This window comes from Staurois parvus, unplaced genomic scaffold (assembly GCF_062004578.1).
Source record: "Staurois parvus isolate SC_StPar_1 unplaced genomic scaffold, SC_StPar_1.0 ptg000558l, whole genome shotgun sequence".
NCBI classification, from domain to species: domain Eukaryota; kingdom Metazoa; phylum Chordata; class Amphibia; order Anura; family Ranidae; genus Staurois; species Staurois parvus.
Window position 1 is genome coordinate 227797 of NW_028318354.1, and position 25233 is coordinate 253029.

At 42.1% G+C, this 25233-nt stretch overlaps 2 protein-coding genes across 2 annotated transcripts in view; one reads left to right on the top strand and one right to left on the bottom strand.

Annotated features, from left to right (window-relative positions):
- Positions 1 to 5718, top strand: part of PLOD1 (procollagen-lysine,2-oxoglutarate 5-dioxygenase 1) — a 70631-nt gene extending 64913 nt beyond the window's left edge. Inside the window, exon 19 of the mRNA XM_089691250.1 lies at positions 1242 to 5718. Within this exon, the coding sequence (XP_089547376.1) occupies positions 1242 to 1397 (156 nt within the window). The 3' untranslated portion in view covers positions 1398 to 5718. The remainder of the gene's footprint in view (positions 1 to 1241) is intronic.
- Positions 5719 to 8725: 3007 nt separating this feature from the next.
- On the bottom strand, positions 8726 to 24770 carry LOC149450920 (indolethylamine N-methyltransferase-like). Its single transcript, XM_089691251.1, has 3 exons — positions 24573 to 24770; positions 22214 to 22421; positions 8726 to 9227 (listed from the first exon to the last, which is right to left on the bottom strand). The coding sequence occupies exons 1-3, from the start codon at positions 24718 to 24720 to the stop codon at positions 8798 to 8800; spliced, it is 786 nt and encodes a 261-aa protein (XP_089547377.1). The 5' UTR covers positions 24721 to 24770; the 3' UTR covers positions 8726 to 8797.
- Positions 24771 to 25233: the final 463 nt, after the last annotated feature.

Consider the following 25233-nt stretch of genomic DNA (forward strand, 5'->3'; position numbering starts at 1 on the left):
CTAACTGAAATTCAGACTTTTTTGACCTCTGTCTCCAAGACTTATGGTCCTGAAGAAGCTGAGAATGCGAAATGCTTTGACCTCTTGAAGGACATAATAGCAGGGATAACTTTTAGAATGCTGTATTAGGGCCGTTTAGCCACTATATTGTTTTTAAAGCATGTAAAATGATTTTTATGTATGATTTAATAAAATGTGTAATGTCTGTCCTATACTGTACCAGAAAAGTCCCGTCATTTTTTGGTGTCCTCAGTATGTCTATTTAGGGATGTGGTACATGCAGATAATTTTTTGGTGTTCTCTGTATGTCTATTTAGGGATGTGGTACATGCAGATCATTTTTTGGTGTCCTCTGTATGTCTATTTAGGGATGTGGTACATGAAGATCAATTTTTGGTGTCCTCTGTATATCTATTTAGGGATGTGGTACATGAAGATCAATTTTTGGTGTCCTCTATATATCTATTTAGGGATGTGGTACATGCAGATCATTTTTGGTGTCCTCTGTATATCTATTTAGGGATGTGGTACATGCAGATCATTTTTTGGTGTTCTCTGTATGTCTATTTAGGGATGTGGTACATGAAGATCATTTTTTGGTGTTCTCTGTATGTCTATTTAGGGATGTGGTACACGCAGATCATTTTTTGGTGTCCTCTGTATGTCTATTTAGGGATGTGGTACATGCAGATCATTTTTTGGTGTCCTCTGTATGTCTATTTAGGGATGTGGTACATGCAGATCATTTTTGGTGTCCTCTGTATATCTATTTAGGGATGTGGTACATGCAGATCATTTTTTGGTGTTCTCTGTATATCTATTTAGGGATGTGGTACATGCAGATCATTTTTTGGTGTCCTCAGTATGTCTATATATGGATGTGGTACATGCAGATAATTTTTTGGTGTTCTCTGTATGTCTATATAGGGATGTGGTACATGCAGTCTACCACTTTAATATATAAATGTAATGTCTACTAAACAGGCCTATAGCAGAAATGTAAAAATTGTTTGGGTCCATTAGCAGTATACAGGTGTGAAAGGGGAAGAGGGTACTGTATACAGCTCATTAATCCTGTATTCTACATTGCTCTGTAACGTTTGCACCTTTTCTAGTACTGGTAAGTGTGAGGGACTTTCCTTACTATTCTGTTTTGATGGCACTAACTGGTACAGTATTGAAAATTTGTGATGAAAGGTCCCCTTTAAACTCAACCATCCCGGTCTGCTTTTCTCTTGCAGGGAGGTGGCTGCAGGTTCCTCCGTTACAATTGTTCCGTCAGTGCCCCCAGGAAAGGCTGGGCGTTGATGCACCCGGGAAGACTGACTCATTACCACGAAGGGCTTCGTGTCACGAAAGGCGTCCGATACATCGCAGTCTCCTTTGTGGACCCTTAGGTGGAAACTTTGATCGAACAAAACTTTTCTGAGAAGTTACAATGTAACTCTGATAAAGTGTTATGAGAAAGAGGGGTGGAGTCAGTTGACGATTTTCCAGAAGATCAATGACAGGGCGACTGCACAGATCTGAACAAGGTGGAGCCATCTGAATTCTTTTTAAATCAGGCGGACTGATGAATTTACACAGGCTCCAGACCGAGCATAGTGAACAAACTGTGAACCCCTCCCCCATCCTTCCTTATTTTGTGTCCCTATGTAGAGGAAGTCCTGAATTTTCAGCTGATATACCAATGCTTCATTTTTATTGGGGTTGCTAACACTTAGTCCAGTATGGAACCCCCAAGAGCTGGTCACCCAAGGTTCAATCGTTCTTTATTTGTTTGACATTATGATTGTTTATCCCATGCTGTACTGCCACACATGTGCCTTGTTCCAGTTATTATTTTAGGTCACTTTTAAAAAAAAAAATGCTTGTATAAAAAAAATAATTTATTGTCCTCAACACTATCAAAGAAAAATCATATGGTGCACAAACTGGCTGATCGCTATTGCATAACGATTCTTGGGAACACCAGCAGATCTATTTAAAAAAAGAACAAACAAAATAAAACCTTTGTTGTGTGAATATCATGGATATTTGTGCACGCTCAACTAATTTTGCCTGTATTTTCTCTAATATATTAATTTGTGTGATAATCGGCTTCATCTAGTGGTCTAAATTTTCTCATTGAGGTATTTCAGAATACTACTACTGCATTTTGGCCACTAGATGGTGTATATACCACATACACTGCCTTGAAAAAGTGTTCGTACCCCTTGACATTTTCCCCATGTTGTCATGTTACAACCAGAAACGTAAATGGATTTTATTGGGATTTTATGTGATAGACCAACACAAAGTGGCACATAATTGTGAAGTGGAAGGAAAATGATAAATGGTTTTCAAACTTTTTTACAAATAAATATCTGAAAAGTGTGGCGTGCATTTGTATTCAGCCCCCTTTACTCTGATACCCCTAACTAAAATCTAGTGGAACCAATTGCTTTCAGAAGTCACCTAATTAGTAAATAGAGTCCACCTGTTTGTAATGTAATCTCAGTATAAATACAGCTGTTCTGTGAAGCACTCAGGGGTTTGTTAGAGAACATTAGTGACCAAACAGCATCATCCAAGTCCAAGGAACAGACAGGTCAGGATTAAAGTTGTTGAGAAGTTTAAAGCAGGGTTAGGTTACAAAAAAATATCCCATGCTTTGAACATCTCATGGAGCACTGCTCAATCCATCATCTGAAAATGGAAAGAGAATGGCACAACTACAAACCTACCAAGACATGGCCGTCCACCTAAAACTGACAGGCCGGGCAAGGAGAGCATTAATCAGAGAAGCAGCCATGGTAACTCTGGAGGAGCTGCAGAGATCCACAGCTCAGGTGGGAGAATCTGTCCACAGTTACAACTATTAGTCGTGCACTCCACAAATCTGCCTTTATGGAAGAGTGGCAAGAAGAAAGCTATTGTAGAAAGAAAGCCATAAGAAGTCCTGTTTGCAGTCTGCGAGAAGCCATGAGGGGGACACAGCAAACATGTGGAAGAAGGTGCTCTGGTCAGATGAGACCAAAATTGAACTTTCTGGCCTAAAAGCAAAACGCTATGTGTGGCGGAAAACTAACACTGCCCATCACCCTGAACACACCATCCCCACTGTGAAACATGGTGGTGGCAGCATCATGTTGTGGAGATGCTTTTCTTCAGCAGGGACAGGGAAGATTGTCAGAGTTGATGGGAAGATGGATGGAGCCAAATACAAGGCAATGTTAGAAGAAAACCTGTTAGAGTCTGCAAAAGACTTGAGACTGGGGCGGAGGTTCACCTTCCAGCAGGACGACAACCCGAAACATCCAGCCAGAGCTACAATGGAATGGTTTAGATCAAAGCATATTCATGTGTTAGAATGGCCCAGTCACAGTCCAGACCTAAATCCAATGGAGAATCTGTTACAAGACTTGAAATTTGCTGTTCACAGACGCTCTCCATCCAATCTGACAGAGCTTGAGCGATTCTGCAGAGAAGAATGGGCAGAAATGTCCCTCTCTAGATGTGCAAAGCTGGTAGAGACATCCCCAAAAAGACTTGCAGCTGGAATTGCAGCGAAAGGGGGTCCTAAAAGTATTGACTCCGGGGGGCTGAATACAAATGCACGTCACACTTTTCACAGATGTACTTGTAAAACATTTTGAAAACCATTTATCATTTTCCTTCCACTTCACAATTATGTGCCACTTTGTGTTGGTCTATCACATAAACTCCCAATAAAATATATTTCCATTTTTGGTTGTAGCATGACAAGATGTGGAACATTTCAAGGGGAAGGAAGACTTTTTCAAGGCACTGTATAACAGATTAAAGTGTTACCAAACCCAGGACCCTACATTCATTATATCTGGTCTCCCACAGAACATGGAAATGCAAATATAAACTGCTAAATACATTTTTTTCATCAGCAGTTAAAGCAGTCTTGTGCAATCACAAGTGAAAAACACTAGCAATACACACTAAACTGAGCATGTGCAGAGCGACTCCACACGATATGTCCTATCAGGAGATAAGAGGGGGACACTGGAAGAAGGGGAGGATCAGAGAAGACAGGATAAAACATCCTTTTTACACAATGTAGATTAACCCCTTAGGTTCCACAGTGAGCATAACAAGCGTGCTTTACTGCATATACAGACTGATTTTACTGCTGTGGGTTTAGTAACACTTTAACCTCCACGCCTACAGTATAGGAGTTAATCTATTACAGAAATTACAGCCAAAATTCTTTGAGCATGCACAAATGTATGTGACATTCATCCAACGAATGTTTTATAAATAGACCCCCATGAGACAAAACAATTTAATATCCTGTTTCATTCAGAGATTCCAATTACATCTAAGCAAAAACATGGAAGATCAGCTTTAAAAAAATATTTCAAATGGACATCTTGATTGTATTGTATAAATGGTGGCAGTTTCAGTGGACACTGACCACACTGTTGTGAGCGTCAACCCCGGTGATATCAGAGGTCATCCTTCTTGCACTTGCCATCCAGGATGCAATGATCCAGATGCTGGAAATGATGACGTGATGTCAGGGGATGGGGGGGGAGGACATTCTGCAGGGACCCTATGCGTTGAAATTGGGGATCTTAGCATCTTTGGTCCTGTGTGCCTGCTCTAACCTCCTCTGCTGCAACGTATCGCAGACTCAATCAAATGACATCAAAGAAATAATGACTGAACTTTTCTTTAAAGTCAAACTCCAGCTATGATTTTTACTGCACAGGTACATTGGTTCAGCTTGGCACAATATATATTACACAAAGTATAGTATACTGATAGCCGAGATTTTCTGGGCTCTGCCAAGCGGCTTCCCCTCTGCACACTGATCGCAGGGGGTGCTTGATCAGTACTGCCACCATTCACAGAAGGTCTTGTATTTTTTCAGTGAAAACAAGGCATTCTGCGTTTGGACAAGGTGGAGATTGTGATGTCACCATCCCACTTTTCCAATCAGAGAATGTTCATAAAAAAAGGGTTCTGTTAATGGCTCACATGAGCAAGCAACCCCCTGTGGGGCGCCGATTGGAGCAGGACCAGAAAATCATGGCTATTACTGTAGTAGTGCTGACTTCTACAGTGCTTGTCAGCCTCTGCAGCGCCCCCCTCAGGTATTAGATATGCATACTTATATCGTGCCAAGCTGGACCAATGTAACTATCCAATAGAGATCATGGCGTTTCATGTCAACTTTCCTAAGACTTTTCAATCCTGTTCTCTGTGTGTGTTACGTTTAGCTAAGCTCTTATTTATGATATGCCATGATGCTATCTAAGATTCATTTTAAAAAAAGTCCCATTTTATCAGGAAACGATCCTAATCAATAATACAGACATTTACATAATAATCCTAGAACACAAGTATTGGATTTAGTCAAAAGTCAGCAAATGAACAATACACCAAAGTTTTTAAATTTCTTTTGAATGGTGCCTCCTAGTGGGCAATCTGCAGTACTGAGACTTAAAGGACAGTTCCCTCTGGAGGTAGTGCCTTCTTATTATTGTGCCTTTTTCTCTGCCTTGTTGTGAAATGTGACACTCGGCATCTGCTGTGTTTGTGGTATTTTGTATATTTTGATAGAAGCAGTGTGTTCACAAGCCGTATCCGGGATATTATCTCATCCCTCTGGATCTCATTGAGAGTATAAATATTTACTGTACTGTACAGTTTGATAGGATTTGTACATTAAAATAAAGTTTTGTGCTTGTCGTGTCTTCATTCTGCTTGTGTCATTCAGTTCCATGTGAAGTACTTTGAACAGCATTGTACACACGCTGAGTACCTGTCACCTAAACACAACTGGGGTCACCTAAACATATCTTGGCTGATAGTACACGGGTCTGTAAATCAGAACAATGAACTTCTATTATTTGCTCCCTTTTAGTGGTAAATATACCAATGAAAGTATTTTGTTCTATCTGTTCGACAAATTCAAAAACACACCTATTGATCCTGCCAGATAACAATTGAGCTGATAACTTCCTGTATACTCGGCTGCAATGAAGCCCCAAGAGAAGAGTAGAAGCGCCTCTAAGTGCAGTATAGGTAACTTTAATGGATAACAAATGTAGAACAACTCACAAGTTTCATGATAAAAGCAAGGTCAAAAAGATGGGAGGACGGATGTGTCCGTGCTGTCAGCCACCTCTGCACTTGGAAGACCATGGAGGCAGGAAAGAGCCGGCCGGTATGTGTAGTCTTCTAAAATGGCGTCTGGAACGCACATTGAAGCATGATGTCTGCGTGATGATGTGTGTGGACCAGCATGCATAGCGACAGGTTTCGGAGCATGCGCTAGACCTCTGAGGGCAGAAACGTGCTCCCTTGTTAAGCTTAGCTTAGCTTGAAAAGGGAGCGTGTTTCCGCCCTTAGAGGTCTAGCGCATGCTCCGAAACCTGTCGCTATGCATGCTGGTCCACACACGTCATCACGTTGCTGCCGACATCGCCATTTTAGAAGACTGCACATGCTGGCTCTTACCTACATTCACGGTCTTCTGAGTGCAGACGCGGTTGACACAGCACGGACACAGACGTCCTCTTATCTTTTTGAGCTTGCTTTTATCATGAAATGTGAGTTGTTCTACATTTTTTATCCATTAAAGTTACCTATACTGCACTTAGAGGCGCTTCTTCTCTTCTCTATTCTATACAGAGTTTTGCTACTACTACATGAGGCTGGCCCTAGTGCTATATGGACTTTTGTAGCCCTACATTGCACTTTTGGACTCTTTTACAATTCTTAATAGCTGGGTGGTAGCACTTTGCGCTGATTGTTCTCAAATTGAGTTTCTTGAATGTTATCAGCCCTTCCCAGACTTTCTTTGTGAATTAGAGTACTTCTACCCCATGTTATGGAGATTGTCACACAATGACTGGAAGTGTCTTACTGGCAGGATCACCAGGGGAAGTCTAAAATGTAAAGCCTGGACTGACACTGTTGGCTATTAGGTCAGCCATAACTATAGTGCTACCATTAATTCTTACCTTATAGTCATATTCCTAATCCTCAGCCTAGCCCTACCCTTAACTCTTATCTTAGCCTTCTAAGCAACTGAAGAAATGTAAAAAAAAAAGTTAAAACAAGTAAATATCAAGGGTCTTCAAAAAGTTTCCTCACTTTTATACATACACTATATTGCCAAAAGCTTTGGGATGCCTGCCTTTACACACACACACATTTTAATGGCATCCCAGTCTTAGGCTGTAGGGTTCACTATTGAGTTGGCCCCGCCCTTTGCAGCTATAACAGCTTCAACTCTTCTGGGAAGGCCGTCCACAAGGTTTAGGAGGGTGTCTATGGGAAGGTTGGACCATTCTTCCAGAAGCACATTTGTGAGGTCAGGAACTGATGTTGGGGGAGGAGGCCTGGCTCACAGCCTCCGCTCTAATTCATCCCAAAGGTGTTCTATGGGGTTGAGGTCAGGACTCTGTGCAGGCCAGTCAAGTTCCTCCTCCCCAAACTCGCTCCTCCATGTCTTTATGGACCTTGCTTTGTGCACTGGTGCATGAAATTGTCCAAAATGTCGTGGTATGGTGACACCTTAAGAGTTCCCTTCACTGGAACTAAGGGGCCAAGCCCAACCCCTGAAAAACAACCCCACATTATAATCCCCCCTCCACCAAACTAAAACTAATTAGTGAGGATGAAAAGTTTATTTCTGCTTTACCTCTGCTTTACCTCTCCACCTAGCTGTATCCTTACCTCTTACCTTAGCCCTACCCTTAATCCCCAGTCTAGCCCTGTCGTTATATTTTACCTTGGTCCTAAAGTTAGCCATCTCCTAGTGCTACCCTTAACACCTACATTAGCCCTACCCTTAGAGGATAAATTCACCTTTGGAATATGTAACACCCATATTTAGAGTGTAAAATGTAATCTGTACTTTTTCCTTCAAGGTGAACTCATCATCTACGTATTACCTTAGCCCTAACCATAAAATGATTGTAAACTCTCATCTTGTAAAACAACTCATTCAGTTTAAAATAACATCACATATACTTTATTATCAGGATTTTAGTCCTCACACTTCCTGTCCCTGTGAAACTTGTTCCAGAAATGGGGTTGTCACCAGGACAGGACTGCATGGACAGCAATAATAACATTGTCAGACATTCCAACCCTTCTCTGTTTTTTTAAAGGATAAGTTCACCTTTAGGAACTATTGTATGTTACACCCATATTTAAGGTATAACATGTTACTAGCTGAGCAACCCCCAAGTTTCGTTGTGAAAGTGGGCCAGGGATCCTCTCCACACATCCACTGTAACAATTAAAAAAAAAAAAAAACGAAAAAAAAAGCTGCAGTACAGAGCTCCATCCACCCGGCAGTGTCATTCATTCACAGAGTTCTGAGTGGGAGAACTATAACTACCATCAGCCACTTCTCAATGAATCACCAGGGCACTGATGAGCGCTCTAGGGTGTTCATTGATCCTTCCTGTCATTTAGTAACTGCCTGTCCATACGAGGTATGGGCAGACAGCTACAATCTGCTGATTGCGGTTGCAATTCTTTACAGGCTCAAAATAAAAAATATAATAAATGCACATTTTTTTTAACCTACAAAAAGATGTGCATTTTTTTTTTCAAATGTAAACCTATTTTTTTTTTTTAAATCTTTTTACATTTTTCTTGCCAATGTTGGAGAGACCAGTTGTCTTTAAATAAAGGCTTGTACCTTTCTCCAAAGAAAAAAAATAAAAAGTTTCAGGAAATGACAACATTTACTATATATTTTATTTATTTTGTAAATTTGGTTCTCCATTATGAGATGAGATCTCTGGCCTTTTGTTTTTCAGGCTTCTTTTACTTTGCGCGCAAGGACAAAACCTAAATGCTTGTAGTTAACACAATCACTGGGTTCCACAGCATTAATCAGAGATGACTTTTCAATGATGAAGCCGGCTTTTATCACCAGCTCTTGTACTTCTAGCTCTTCCAAGCTGAGGCAGAAGTAGCGATGGTGGCCCACCATGTAGAAGGTCATCTTCAGCGGCACAAACATCATCAGGCGGCCTCCAATTTTCAGTCTGGATGTGAATCTCTCCAGGTTCCTCTGGAAGTCATCCTTTGTTTTACTGATCATGGTTAATAACCATAGACTAACGACACAATCTACCTGTGGCACCACCGCAGGATCTAGGCCATGGGTTTCATGGTTGTCCCACTTATAAACTCCTTTAATGGCTTTTCTTGCCTGGTCTTCCATCTCCTTCCACCCTTGTCTGGAACAAGATATCATGTCTGATGATAGGAGTAAGAATCATTTCTACTATAACTGCTGGTTCTACTACTAATAGAGATACTACTACAGATATATTAACGTTTGTTACTATTATGATTACCTCTACTACTATTAGTAATGATCCTACTACTTGTGCTGGCAACACTGCTAACAATACTATACTACTACACCTTTACCAGTTTTATATGGATATTGAACTGTAGTCACTACTAGTATTAAGGTGATTGTAGAATTGCTCCTCCGATTGCTACCACACACCTACAGGTAATATTTATTATAAGCTCACCTGTAGGCACAAGTGTCCAATGGGAGTTTACTTCCACTTTAAGATAGCAGCATAATACATATAGGGGTTTATTTACTAAAGCTGGAGAGTCCAAAATCAGACTCCCTTCTGCATAGAAACCAATCAGCTTCCAGGTTTCATTGCCAAAGCTTCATTGAACAAGCTGAGGTTAGAAGCTGATTGGTTTCTATGCAGAAGGGAGTCTGATTTTGGACTCTCCAGCTTTAGTAAATAAACCCCATATTGTCTTGCAACAATGATTTTTTTTTTGCAATCCTTAACCACTTCATGTCCGGACACTTTCACCCCCTTCCTGTCCAGGCCAATGTTCAGCTTTCTTCGCTCTCACATTGTGAATGACAATTACTCAAGCAAACGACACTGTAACCAAATGAAATTATTATAATTTTTTTCAAACAAATAGAGCTTTCATTTGGCGGTATTTAATCACCACTAGGGTTTTTATTTTTTGCTAGAAAAATTAAAAAAGACTGCAAATTTGGAAAAAAAAACATGTTTTTCTTAGTTTTTGTTACAAAATTTTGCAATTAAATATACTTTCTTCATAAATTTAGGCCAAAATCCATTGTGCTACATTTTTTTGGTAGAAATAACCCAAATCAGTGTGTATTATTTAGTCTTCCTGAAAGTTATACAGTCAACAGACCACGGTATATACTGTTTATTTGAAAATGTAGCATTCCTGATGTACTGACTACCTATAAAAATTCTTGGGGACCTAAAATGCCAGGACAGTACAAATACCCCCCAAATGACCCCTTTTGGAAAGTAGACAGTCTGAGGTATGAGAGGCATGGGGAGTTTTTTAAGTTGTCATTTTTTGAGGGAAATGATGAAAGTAAACAATTTTATTAAGTTGTCATTTAACAAGTTCTTGCTCTCACACGGCATAGGCATACTTGCAATTACACCCCAAAACACATTCTGCTACTCTTTCTGAGTATGGCGATACCACATGTGTGAAACCTTTTCACAGCCTAGCCACATAGTAGGACCCCACATCCAATAAGCACCCTTAGGCGTTCTAGGGGCAAAAATTGCACATCTAATTTCTTGACTATCAGTTTTGGCGGTCCTGGAGCACCAGGACAATTGAATTACCCATAAAATGACCCCATTTTGTAAAGCACACACCCCAAGGTATGTTTTAAGAGGTATGGGGAGTCCTCTGAAGACTTCATTTTTTGCCACACGTTTTTGGAAAATGTGAAAAGAAAATGAAAATGTATTTTTTTTTACGCAAAGTTGTCAATCTATGACATATTTCTATTACGCAGCATAGGCATACTTAAAATTACACCTCAAAATGCATTCTTTAACTCCTGCTGAATATGGCGATACCACATGTGTGAGACTTTTTCACAGTCTGGCTACATAGAGGGGCTTCACATCCAATAAGCACCTTTTGGAGTTCTAGGGGCAAAAATTACACATCTAATTTCTTGATTACCTATTGCCGTTTTGGAGGTCCTGAAGCATCAGGACAATGGAATTATTCACAAAATGACCCAATTTTGGAAAGCAAACACCCCAAGGTATGTTTTAAGAGGCATGGGGAGTCCCCTGAAGACTTAATTTTTTGCCACAAGTTTTAGAAAATGTGAAAAGAAAATGAAAATGTATTTTTTTATGCAAAGTTTTCAATCTATGAGATATTTCTATTACACAACATAGGCATACTTAAAATGACACCTCAAAATGCATTCTTTAACTCCTGCTGAATATGGTGATACCAAATGTGTGAGACTTTTTCACAGTCTGGCCACATAGAGGGGCTCCACATCCAATAAGCACCTGTTAGCGTTCTAAGGGCAAAAATTACACATCTAATTTCTTCGGCCACTTGTATGGTGACCCCCCCCCGCCCCCTAGTAAAACACTCCCCTCACACAGATAACCCTTTCACTGAATAATAAAGTTAACCCCTTCCTCCCCAGTGCCATTAGTACAGTGTTTTTTTTTTTTTGCACTGATCACTGTATTGGTGTCACTGGGGATGTCAGTGACCTCAAGTCAGTACCCCCCAGTGTCAGAATGTCCGCCGCAGTCCCGCCATAAGTTGCTGATCGCCACCATTATTAGTATAAAAAAAAAACTAAAAATCCCAGTATCTTTCCCGCCATTTGTAAACGCTATAACTTTCACGTAAACCAATTAATTTACACATATTGGGTTTTTTTTTTAGCAAAGACATGTCGCAGAATGCATTTTGGCAGAAATTTATGACTAAATTTGATTTTTACATTTTTTTTTACTGGACATGTTTTATAGCAGAAAGTCCAAAATATTGTTTTTTTTTCCCTCAAAATTGTCAGCCTTTTTTTTATAGCGCAAAAATAAAAACCACACAGGCGATCAAATACCACCGAAAGAAAGCTCAATTTGTGGAAAAAAAGGATGTAAATGTCATTTATGTACCGTATTGCATGACCGCGCAATTGTCCGTTAAACTAGCACAGCGCTGTATAGCAAAAAAATGGCGTAAATTGCAGTATCTATACCATAGTTTGCAGACGCTATAACTTTCACACAAAGCAATCAATATACACTTATTGGGATTTTTTTTACCAAAAACATGGAGCAGAATACATTTTGGCCTAAATTTATTACTAACTTTGAGTTTGCTATATATTTTTTATAGCTGAAAGTAAAAAATATTGTGTTTCTTCAAAATTTTTGGTATTTTTTTGTTTATAGCGTGAAAAATAAAAAGCGCACAGGTGACCAAATACCACCAAAATAAAGCTCTATTTGTGTGAAAAAAAGGACACAAATTTCGTTTGGGTGCAGCATTGCATGACCGCGCAATTATCAGTTGAATTAGTGCAGCACCGAGTAGCAAAAAGAGGCGTGGTCATTAAGGGGGTAAATCCTCAAGAGGGCAAGTGGTTAACATACACACCCCTGGCTTCTCACAGCATTACAGGGATGACTCCGACACCACCACTGGCCTCTAGCTGTATTACAGGGATGACTCAGGATACCTCTCCACCATAAACAGAGCCAACAGAAATAATATAATCCACCTTGAGGAAAATAGCTCGAACAAACGAGCCACGACAGGAGCCCTTGGCGTGTAGTAATTTATTATTGCATATAGTAAAAAACATTCACGTGGGTGAAGGGAAATGTATGTCTTTTAGGTCTGTCATGTTGTTTTCCCCATTCTATATTTTCTACTAACATGTTGATTAATTGTTTTGTATTATACCCAGAATGAGTTAATGAAAATATGCTGTCAGTTATGTGTTCCAGAACTGTACTCTCAATATTCTATTTCTTATCTTAGCCTTGGTAGAGATGGAGATAGTTCTTTGTACTAACAGCACCTGTTTCTGTTATGATATAATTAAAAGTCAAATACTTCTGTCCCATGGGAAAATAATTGTTGGATACTTGTAACTGATTTCAAGGCCTGAGAAAGTCATGTTTATAGCCTTGACAAGTATCTAGCGAGATTCTATTGTATGTAGTAGATAAGTGTTTTAAAACAATTTAGAAACTTTTATTCCTGGGAAAGTGAAATTCCGCTTCTCATCACTTTTCAGAATTGACGTCAATGTTGTCTTTTTGTATTCAGCCAATCAATTATTGACAACTCAGCTTTTTGATACTCTGCGCCCCCACCTTTCTTTTTTCTGTTATATTAATTTTCTTCCCGCTAATAAACTTGAGAGATTGATTTCAACTATCACTGTGTGTATGTGTATGTCTGTTGTCTTTTCTGAGATGAAGTCAATCTCCCCGACGCGTCGTACCCTCAGCAGCCTGATAAAGACTGATAGCCAGGGGCTATGGACAACCTTTCAATTGGAGGTCCCACCGAGATCGGGAGTTCAACCCGTTTGCGGTCACCCGGTAAGATAAACAAAATCTGTCTGTCTGTCCGGCTGTCCGTGGGCTCTGACTAAACTCTCGATCTCTGAACTGTGACAGGAGTATTCTGGGAATACTTCATTGAGTCTCCAGGAGACTCAGATAAGGAAAGGTGATTTATGTAGACGGGGGTCTACATTTTAAATGCCTAGACAGGGTCTAGGTTAATTACAGAGTCTTAACTAGTCTGTTGAGGGTAACCAACTTTCTTTTCTTTGCTTCTATTATCAAATGCATAGAGTATAAGATAATTTGTTTATGCAAATAAGTGAACCCGGTTGGTAAGTGAACGGGTCAAAGTAATTGAAATAGAGTCAATATTTAAGTTCTTATTGTCTATCTTTTGTTCAGAGTGTTACAAGTGGTTATGTGTCACTAGACCGTAGTTCCGTACTGTCAGCTCCGTACTGTCAGAATATATCCTTCCTTCTCCAAAGAGGACGTGAATTTTTCCTTGCAGCCATTGCAGCACAGCAGCAAATCCAACCCACAGCCCCATCCCCTGTCCCAGTCCAGGACATGGTGAAAGACCAACCTGAACCCCCACCCAAGGAATTCCTGATTCCACACAGGATGAGGGAACTTTTTTTTGCTGAAGGATTAAAAGAGATATCAGGGTCCCTATTAGTAGACTTGGCAAATAAAGCAGGAATAGATAAAAATTTCAGTCCCGGACAGGCAGGTAGAACCAGATACAAGGTGGCGATATAAACCAAGGAATATCAATTTCTCACTGTAGGAGACACGTTATTAATTAAATGTTTAGAAATAGAGGACATTGACTGTGTTACAAAACATTGTTCTGTTGGTGTTTGACATTCCGTTTTTTTTACAGCCATACCGTCTGATGCTGAATGTTTTTCAATAATTTATTTAGCAAATGCATTTTTTAGCGTCCTTGTTGATGCAGAGACACAGCCCATTTTTGCTTTCTGTTTAATGCCTCAGGGTTTTTGTAGATTTTTCTGTAGTCTACGCAACTGTTCTCCAGGCCACTCTGAGGGAGTGGACACCGGACTATGGGTCAGTCCTGCTGCAGTACGCGGATATCATCTGCCTCTGCAGTCTCACTAAGGGGGCCGGCCTGAGGGATGGGGAGAGTTTGTTGAAATGTCTTTTTGAAGGTGGACATAAAGTGTCAAAGACAAAACTACAATGGTGTAAAATAAGTGTTAAATATTTGGGTTTTGTGCTTACAAAAGGAGGAAAGGAAAGTCAGTCCAAAGAGAGCTGTGGCTCTCCTGAAACTTGCCCGCCCACAAACCAAGAAAGACATGCTCTCCTTTCTTGGAGCCATTGGTTACTGCCGCCAGTGGATACCTGACTGTTCCTATTATGATAAGTCACAACCCAGGAAATGTCAGAAATTGTTAAGTGGTCAGATGACATGGTTGATGCATATGTGTATTTGAAAAATGTAATGATAACTGCCCCAGGCCTTGACCTCCCTGACTATGTAAAAATGTTTCATGTGTATGCAAGGGACAATTGTAAGACCATGGCTGGTGTACTCGCCCAAGAGCACGGAGGCAGACTTTGCCCTGTAGTTTTTTTTTCTCAAAAAATGGTGCCAGTTCAGGTCCAAGGCATGCCTGCGTGTCTCAAAGTGTTGGCATTTTACGGTATGACTGTGGAGATGTCTATGTCATTCACCTTAGGACACCCTATGATATTGCACACTACACATAATGTAGCTATTTTATTAAGAAATATACACACTCAGCACATGTCCTCCCAACAACTCAGCGGATATGAGGTTATCTTGATGAGCAACCCCATGTTGCATATTAAGTATAGCGCAAACAACTCAGGTCCAGCAATGATTCTAAACAAACTGTTGGGTCTCAAATTGTCAAACGATCTAGGACCCGAGGCTCATGACTGTCTCAAATCCATTGAGGCTAATACTTCACCCAGACTAGATTTATCAAAGATTCCAATCCCAAATGCTGATGTTGTTTTCATAGATGGCTCCTGCACTAGGCCAAATGACAAATCCCTTTTCAATCAGCCCAGGCTGCTGAATTGATTGTTCTCACTAAAGCATGTAAACTGTACAAAGACCAGTCTGTCACTATTTACACGGATTCTAATATGCCTATGGAACAGTGTATGACCATGGTGTATTACGGCTTCTCAGAGGCTACATAGGAGCTGATGGGAAAAATATTGCCCATTCCCTACTAGTAGCCAATTTGTTCAAGGCTCTCACACTTCCCAAGGAACTTGCTGTCATACACTGCAGAGCACATACCAAAGGGGACAATGATATAACAAAAGGTAACGCTCTAGCAGATTATGAAGCAAAAAAGGCAGCTCAACAACAACTTGCTTTACTGCAGATGCCCACTTTATGCCCCATCCTCCCAGATGATTTTCAATTGATCACAACTTTGTAGCAGTCAGTTTCCACAAAAGGAGCTCGAAGACTGGTGCTACCCTATTTTACAGAAGAATCCAAAGACTGGATTAATCTGCAAAGAGGGGAAACCATGCATCCCACGGTGTAGCGCCCCGATATACATTGCACAATACCATGGGATAGGACATATAGGATGGAAGACAACCCTAAAACAACTCCAAAAAGATTTTTATATCACAGGAATGGCGGAGTTAGTACAAGATTATGTGAAAAGATGCATCACATGTATCAGGAGTAACCCAAATAAAGCCATGCATCAACATCTGCCTTACCCCACAACACTTTTTATACATCTTCAAATTGACTTTACACACATACCCCAAACCAAAGGGAGGACAACAACCAGCTAGTGTGGTCACAGATGTGTTTTCCTGATGGCAAGAAATGTATCCCACAAAAATAGAACGATATTATCTGCAAGTTTCCGTTTTTTTTACAGGAAAATACCTACCCATTCCAGGCCGGAGATCGTATTGTGGTGAAACAGCTGACGAGAAACAAGAAACAGCAGGATTTCGTCTATGGACCAGAAACTACAGTCGTAGCAGTAACCAGAACAGCAGTTCTCAAAGAACATAGTTCCATCTGGATCCATGCTTCCAGAGCGAAGCTGGTCGAGAGAGGCCCAGGACCAGACCCAAGGCAAACAGGAAAGGAGGTACTAACGGGGGCAGAAAGCCCTGACCTCGAACAGGACAATCAAGGAAAGGGGGTATTAACGGGGGTAGAAAACCCTGACCCTGAAGAAGATGAACTGCTTCCCCAATTTTGGACCATGGTTCTGCCACTTTCTCCTGATCATACTGATTTTGTTGGCATCTAGCCATGGTGAAGTGGTGATAATACAGGACTCAGGCCACACTATATTGTGGTATAATTCATCAAATACTGAGGTTGCTACCTTCATTATTGATTACTGCCAAAGTGTACAATGTTCCCATAACTCCCACTTACTCTGGTTGTATAATATGTATCATACTGCACATGATGTTAGCTATGTATATATAGATACCATAGGGGTACCAAGAGGGGTTCCAGATGAATTTAAGGCCAAAAACCAAGCAGCAACTGGATTTGAGTCTATGTTTTTCATTGTTACCATAAACAAGAACGTTAATTGGATAAATTATATTTATTACAATCAACAAAGATTTGTTAATTATACTAGGGATGTCCTAAAGGGAACTGCTGTACAATTAGAAGCCACTCCACAGATGACATTCCAGAACAGGATGGCTCTAGATATGATTCTAGCTGAGAAGAGTGGTACATGCAAAATACATAGACATGGTAGACATTTGTTGCACTTACATCCTAGATAACACAGGCCCAAATGGCAAAGTCATATTAGCCATAAAGAAACTCGAAGACTTGTCTATAGAGTTTAAGAAGAACTCCAGCTTAGACAACTTTTGGGATTAGTATTTTGGATGGTTTACTAGCTGGAAACAGATACTAGTACAGTTTGTTATTATTATTCTGATTGTATTAATTATTATAGGTTTTGTGGTTTGCTGCATTTTTCCGTGTATAAAGAAGCTTATGAACAAAGGAATAGGTATGACTATGTATGAAGAAGAGACCTAAGAACAAACTGCCCCACTGAACCCAAAACCTAAAGAGTACCACAGTTATCTAGCCAAATATAGAAAGAAGCAGAAAAAGAACTATGTTGTATAAGGGGGAATTAAAATCATATATGTAAATAATGATTTTAAGAGGGGATTGAAGGGAAATGTATGTCTTTTAGGTCTGTCATTTTGTTTTCCCCATTCTATATTTTCTACTAACATGTTGATTAATTGTTTTGTATTATACCCAGAATGAGTTAATGAAAATATGCTGTCAGTTATGTGTTCCAGAACTGTACTCTCAATATTCTATTTCTTATCTTAGCCTTGGTAGAGATGGAGATAGTTCTTTGTACTAACAGCACCTGTTTCTGTTATGATATACAGGCAGTCCCCGAGTTAAGTACATTCGGCTTACGTAATACTCATACTTACGTACACTTCCCTCGGGACCGGAAGTCAAGCTGTCAGCATTCTTGTGCAGCAAGCTGATAAGAGACTAGCTGATAAGAGACATCAGAGAGACATAAGAGACAGAGACATCCATTGCTCGTTACTTGTGGGGCTAGCAGTGTCTGCCCACTATCTCCAAAGTGATTTAAGACTGTCTGTCTGCACCTCCGGGGAGAGGAAAGGAGAGGCTGTCAGGCTGCTCACTGAAGTGATCCTCCGTCTGTGCAGGGGGGAGGGGGCAGCGTGTGCTGTGTAAAGGAGAGCAGAGTTCTCTCATACAGTACATTACAGTACAGTGTAGTTTAGCCAAGATAGTTTAAAGTTGTACTCTACACTGTACAAGAGTTTACAGTATAATATTTGAATGTTGAATTTGATGTTTAAACATTTACATGCACATAAAAGTTAAATATGTTAAGGCAAACATGTGTCCAAGCTGCAGTTCTTATGCAAAACACCAGTTTAGAGCCTCTTGAGGTTTTACTGCTTTCTGTAACCTTATTACAAAAACGTAATCTAATATCCTGTCGTTTGGTTAGTAGTTAGTGCTTATAAAAGTGCCTGATTCAACTTATGAACAAATTCGACTTATGAACAAACCTACAGTCCCTATCTTGTACGTAACCCGGGGACTGCCTGTAATTAAAAGTCAAATACTTCTGTCCCATGGGAAAATAATTGTTAGATACTTGTAACTGATTTCAAGGCCTGAGAAAGTCATGTTCATAGCCTTGACAAGTATCTAGCGAGATTCTATTGTATGTAGTAGATAAGTGTTTTAAAACAATTTAGAAACTTTTATTCCTGGGAAAGTGAAACTCCGCTTCTCATCACTTTTCAGAATTGACGTCAATGTTGTCTTTTTGTATTCAGCCAATCAATTATTGACAACTCAGCTTTTTGATACTCTGTGCCCCCACCTTTCTTTTTTCTGTTATATTAATTTTCTTCCCGCTAATAAACTTGAGAGATTGATTTCAACTATCACTGTGTGTATGTCTGTTGTCTTTTCTGAGATGAAGTCAATCTCCCCGACGCGTCGTACCCTCAGCAGCCTGATAAAGACTGATAGCCAGGGGCTATCGACAACCTTTCAGTGGGTAACAGAAAAAGGAAGCTGACAGCAAACCATCACAAAAATGGCCAACGGACCTCCGTGAGGATGCTGCGGCGTGACGTCAGTGCGGCATGCTCCTCCCTAGGCTCCTCTGTTATCCACATGGGTAACAGAGAAAGAAAGCTGGCAGCAAACACTCACAAAAATGGTCACCGGACCTCCGTGAGGATGCAGCAGCCATTTTTGTGAGTGTTTGCTGCCAGCTTTCTTTCTCTGTTACCCACCTGGATGTTTTTTACTATATGCAATAATAAATTACTACACTATAAGCGCTCTTGTCCTCACTCCATATCAGGGGCGGGCTGACCATTCAAGAGCTCGGGCACTGCCCGAGGGCCCGGGGTCAGTAGGGGGTCCCATGAAATGCCCCTGGTACCTTTTACAGGCTTTTTTAGGTGTGCATTGAGTGTGGGCAAGGACACAGGGGCCCCATGATCCCCTATTGCCCGGGGGCCCCATGAGTTGTCAGCCCACCATTGCTCCATACCATGATATTTGTGATGAAAGTTTTCCCTACCTGTGGAGGAGCTGGATATATTATTATATGCATTTAATATGCGCTTCTGGTGAGTGCATTCATACAGCATTTCCTAGCATGGAGTCACTTTCACCTATTCATCACTGAGATTGCTTGGACTTTTGTTTTGCTATTTTATCCGAATGACCATATTTTATATTGGACTGGTCACTATTGTCACTTTATATTTATTTACAAATATCACTTTCTTGCTGTCATTTTGCGGGACACTTGTGCAATATTATTCACATTAGCGATAAATTTGAGCCCCTCACTTTGAATCTGCCACCATTGTCACTTTAATTACTCATTCATTTATGCATTAGCACCTTGGTTTCATCATATGGTATAGCGCTGCCTTTTTCGTTTTTTTCATGTGTTTGAGTTTATAGGGGTTCATCCTTTTATGCCAGCTGCTTTGTGTGAATCCGTGCGCTCGCTTGCTTTGCTTTTAACATACACACCCGGAGCGGTTCACATGATTGAGGTGCGATTGCGGTGTGGAGTTCGCACGGAAAACACTGTGAATTCTGCACCCCGTTAGTGTGAACCCAGACTGAATGTAACAAAACATAACAAAGCATGCTTTTTCTTTTTTTTTTTGAGCAGTATTAGTTTAAATATTAGTATTATTATTATGTTACTGCACATAAAGGTAAGGGCTGTGGCAAGTTCCTTATTATACTGACAGTGCTTTGTCTCCCCTCTTCCAGCCCTGCAAAATATATCTGTTCTCATGTGATGTTCTGAAGGGCCGGGAGGAGGGAGGCAAGGGTGATGCTCTGCAGGGGTGGGAGGAGGGAGATGGGGGGGATGCTCTGCAGGGCTGGGAGGAGGGAGACAGGGGGATGCTCTGCAGGGCTGGGAGGAGGGAGGCAGGTGAGATGCTCTGCAAGGCTGGGGTAATGCTCTACAGGGCTGGGAGGAAGGAGGCAGGGGTGATGCTCTGCAGGGATGGGAGGAGGGAGACAAGGGTGATGCTCTGCAGGGTTGGGAGGAGGGAGACAGTTGTGATGCTCTGCAGAGCTGGGAGGAGGGAGACATGGGTGATGCTCTGCAGGGCTGGGAGGAGTGAGACAGGTGTGATGCTCTGCAGGGGTGGGAGACAGGGGTGATGTTCTACAGGGCTGGGAGGAGGGAGACAGGTGGGATGCTTTGCAGGGGTGGGAGGAGGGAGACAAGGGTGATGCTCTGCAGGGCTGGGAGGAGGGAGACAGGGGTGATGCTCTGCAGAGCTGGGAGGAGGAAGACAGGGGTGATGCTCTGCAGAGCTGGGAGGAGGAAGACAGGGGTGATGCTCTGCAGGGGTGGGAGACAGGGGTGATGTTCTACAGGGCTGGGAGGAGGGAGGCAGGGGGGATGCTCTGTGGGGCTGGGAGGAAGGAGGCAGGTGTGATGCTCTGCAGGGCTAGGGTGATGCTCTACAGGGCTGGGAGGAGGGAGGCAGGTGTGATGCTCTGCAGGGATGTGAGGAGGGAGGCAGGTGTGATGCTCTGCAGGACTGGGAGGAGGGAGACAGTTGTGATGCTCTGCGGAGCTAGGAGAAGGGAGACAAGGGTGATGCTCTGCAGAGCTGGGAGGAGGGAGACAGGGTGATGTTCTGCAGGACTGGGAGGAGGGAGGCAGGGGTGATGCTCTGCAGGGGTGGGAGACAGCGGTGATGTTCTACAGGGCTGGGAGGAGGGAGGCAGGGGGGTTTCTCTGCAGGGCTGGGAGGAGGGAGGCAGGTGTGATGCTCTGCAGGGCTAGGGTGATGCTCTACAGGGCCGGGAGGAGGGAGGCAGGGGTGATACTCTGCAGGACTAGGAGGAGGGAGACAGGGGTGATGCTCTGCAGGGCTGGGAGGAGGGAGGCAGGGGTGATGCTCTGCAGGGGAGGGAGGCAGAGGTGATTCTCTGCAGGGGTGAGAGGAGGGAGGCAGGGAGTGATGCTCTGCAGGACTGGGAGGAGAGAGACAGGGGTGATGCTCTGCAGGGCTGGGAGGAAGGAGGCAGGGGTGATGCTCTGCAGGGGAGGGAGGCAGAAGTGATTCTCTGCAGGGGTGGAAGGAGGGAGGCAGGGGTGATGCTCTGCAGGGGAGGGAGGCAGAGGTGATTCTCTGCAGGGGTGTGAGGAGGGAGGCAGGGGGTGATGCTCTGCAGGGGTGGGAGGAGGGAGGCAGGTGTTACACACACCCTGTGTACAATGACGACATCTTGGGGGCATGTGCAACATGCCCAGAGTCTGCAACAGGTTAAAGAGAGCCAGGAGGATGAATATGACTGAATATCCAATTCCATGCAGTAAAAAATCCTTCTGCATGCAGCTTCCTCTACAGCCCCCCTGAATACATACCTGAGCCTGATCTCGATCCAGCAATGTTCACAAGAGGCCAAGGCTCCTCATTGGCTCAGATACATCAGAAGGAGCTTTTGTCTTCCGCTGCTGTCATTCAGAACCAATGAGGAATGAGACAAGATCTGATTGCAGGTAGGCAGTTGTAAATGGACACAAGTCTGTTTACACCCGATGGTCCTTAGGGACACATGGACCATCTGATCAGGTGAGCCTGAAAAACTGACAGGTGGACCTGATTGGATCGCTCGTGTCAAAGGGGCCTAAAAGTGGTTAGTGCATGGAATAAACATTCAGCTCTTCCCAATGAAATGGTGAACTTCGGTGACCAAATTGTAATCTCTGATGTTCCGCTAATGTACAGCATACCTGTTACCCTCAAGATGGCAGATTTGTTTGACAGCATGTGACCAATCAGTGGCTTCCTTTTCATTGTGCAGCCATTGATTGAAGTGTGTGAAGCTGGCATCAGTCATCTGCACAACATAGATCTCTTTGAAAATATTGCTCATGGAAAAGAGTTGGTAGGTTATGGACCCAAGGCTGATATCGAGTGCCTTGTCTCCTTTCAGCTGCCCTGTGGACAAAAAACTAAATAAAAACACAATTCTTTTTTAAAAAACACAAATAGATGAAGTTCTGGATCCATTAATATGTCATTGAATGTCTCTCTCCTAACTGCAGAGTGGGGAAAACAACAACAGCGTGACATAAATATATCATTAAACTTGTTGATATAATCCAAGCACTGTAAACAGGGCCGTAGACAAGGGGGTACAACCAGTCCTCCTGTACGGGGCCCAGGCCAGCAGGGGGGCCCAGGCTGCTGGGTGAATCTGATGTGGGCGGGGAGGGTGATTGGCACAGCGGGGAGGCAATTACTGGAACCGATCCCCTGTATGGTCCTCTTCAGCAGCTGAAAGCTGGCTTCTTCTCTCCCTCCCATTGGCTTTCAGCTGCTGCAGAGAGAGGTATACTCCCTGTGCACCATAGGTTTTCCCCTGCTGCCAAGGATCCCCTGTGTGCTCCCACCCCTCAATCCTGCTGGCTTCCCTCCTCTCCTTCCCACTGGCAGCTTCAAGTACACAATAGGATCCATCGGGATGAAGAGTGTCACATTTACCAGCCCCTTTCTTTCCTGAATGAACACAATGAGGTTGATTTACCAAAACTGCAGAGTGCAAAGTCTGGTGCATGAGAGCCAATCAGCTTCAAGTTGGAAGCTGATTGGTTTCTATGTATAGCTGCATCAGATTTTACACTCCACAGTTTTAGTAAACCAACCCCAATGAGTGATCGGTAAAAATCACTCACTGTGTTCATTCATAAATGAAGCATAGTAAACTGTTTTTTTTTGGGGCGGCGGAAGGGGGGCCCTGTCAGGTTGGCTGTATAGGGCCTCATGGTTTCTAACAGCAGCCCTGACTGTAAATATGCCATTTTAACTTGGTATCACCCTCTTGCAGTCCATGTATAGCAGAGATCAGACTATGAGATGGAGAAACAGCCAATCAGTACCCAATACTGTGGGTATAGGATTATATCTTTTTTTTTTTTCAATGGTTGAACTGGATGGACTTTTGTCTCTTTTCAGCCAGACTAACTATGTAACTATGTAGCAGTGCTCATGTGCTAGCATATGCAGTTGATACAGAGGAAGGCAAAAAAAAGCCCTCATATGACATGGCCCAATTTTAATAACAGTTGGACACTCTCTTGGTCAACATGTTACAATACTGTTTCTTACAAATATTAGGACATTTTGTATGTTTGGAAAGACACCCAGGTCTTTTTTTTTTCTTTCAGGCAATTCACTGAGTTGACTAGAAGCAGCTCACGTGAAAGACGATTTTTTGAGCTTTTACAGTATAGAGCACTTTCCATATATAGATGATCAACCAGGACACCCAGGGACTTCTCCATCATTGAGTCACCCAATTTTATTTCCCATAGGTTGATCCACGTTTTATATCTTTTCATGTGACTTGGTCACGGAGAGGTTCTAAAATTTAGATTTATCAGTGAAAGTCTATAACACATTCAACTCTAGCCTAGCTCTAGACCTCTGTTGGCTGATCTCCTTCTCTATAACACATTCTACTCTAGCCTAGCTCTAGACCTCTGTTGGCTGGTCTCCTTCTCTATAACACATTCAACTCTAGCCTAGCTCTAGACCTCTGTTGGCTGGTCTCCTTCTCTGTAGCACATTCAACTCTAGCCTAGCTCTAGACCTCTGTTGGCTGGTCTCCTTCTCTGTAGCACATTCAACTCTAGCCTAGCTCTAGACCTCTGTTGGCTGGTCTCCTTCTCTGTAGCACATTCAACTCTAGCCTAGCTCTAGACCTCTGTTGGCTGGTCTCCTTCTCTGTAACACATTCAACTCTAGCCTAGCTCTAGACCTCTGTTGGCTGGTCTCCTTCTCTGTAACACATTCAACTCTAGCCTAGCTCTAGACCTCTGTTGGCTGGTCTCCTTCTCTGTAACACATTCAACTCTAGCCTAGCTCTAGACCTCTGTTGGCTGGTCTCCTTCCACCACATTACTACTGATTTCTCTACAACAGTCAGGTATAGAAGGAGAACCAACAGAGATGCAGAGAGAGGACACCAAACAACAGAGAGAAAGTGTGCGAACCTATGGATGGAAGGGAACCCTCAGTGCTGATTATTTGGCTACTGTGCTTCCTTAGCTGTGCTTTTGTGCATCAGTAGTCTATACACTACATTACCTGTGGAAGCCATCTCATGCATGATCCTTGTAGGAAAGCCCAAGCTTTCTTCGATTATACTGATCTTCTTATGGGTAAAATATGTGTTAGCAAACTCCTTGGCATCAAAATCAGCATCGTGATATTCCTTGTGCGTGGTCCCAGACATTTTCTACTCTGAACCTTCGCTGTGTAGGTGTCCTACTCCTTCAAATGATTGTCAACCTTTATGTATCTGTGTAATATATAGGTCTCAGTTCAATGCCAATATCGCACTTCTTTTGTCAATATTGTGGCATTTGACAATAAGACAAATAAAAACATTAAGATGAACAAGACCAGCCTTGGGATATTTAGCACCTTGTAAACATTTCAGCATGGAACCTCCAGCATACAAACTGAAGCTTGCACAGTCTCCTTTGTTGCCATTGATGTTGACAAAAAAAAAAAAGTATCCCAGTGCGTGAAATCCCACTTTTCCACCCAAATGGCGGCATTCTGCAGATGAGAATAGTAGGGACATGTGGTTGTCAGCTTCTTTGGGGTACAAGGTTTAATCTTTGTATAGTTACATAGTCTGACTGAAAAAATACAAAAGTCCATCCAGTTTAACCATTAAAAAAAAAGGAAAAAAGTTAAAATCCTACACCCACAGTTAATCCAGAGGAAGGCAAAAAAAAAA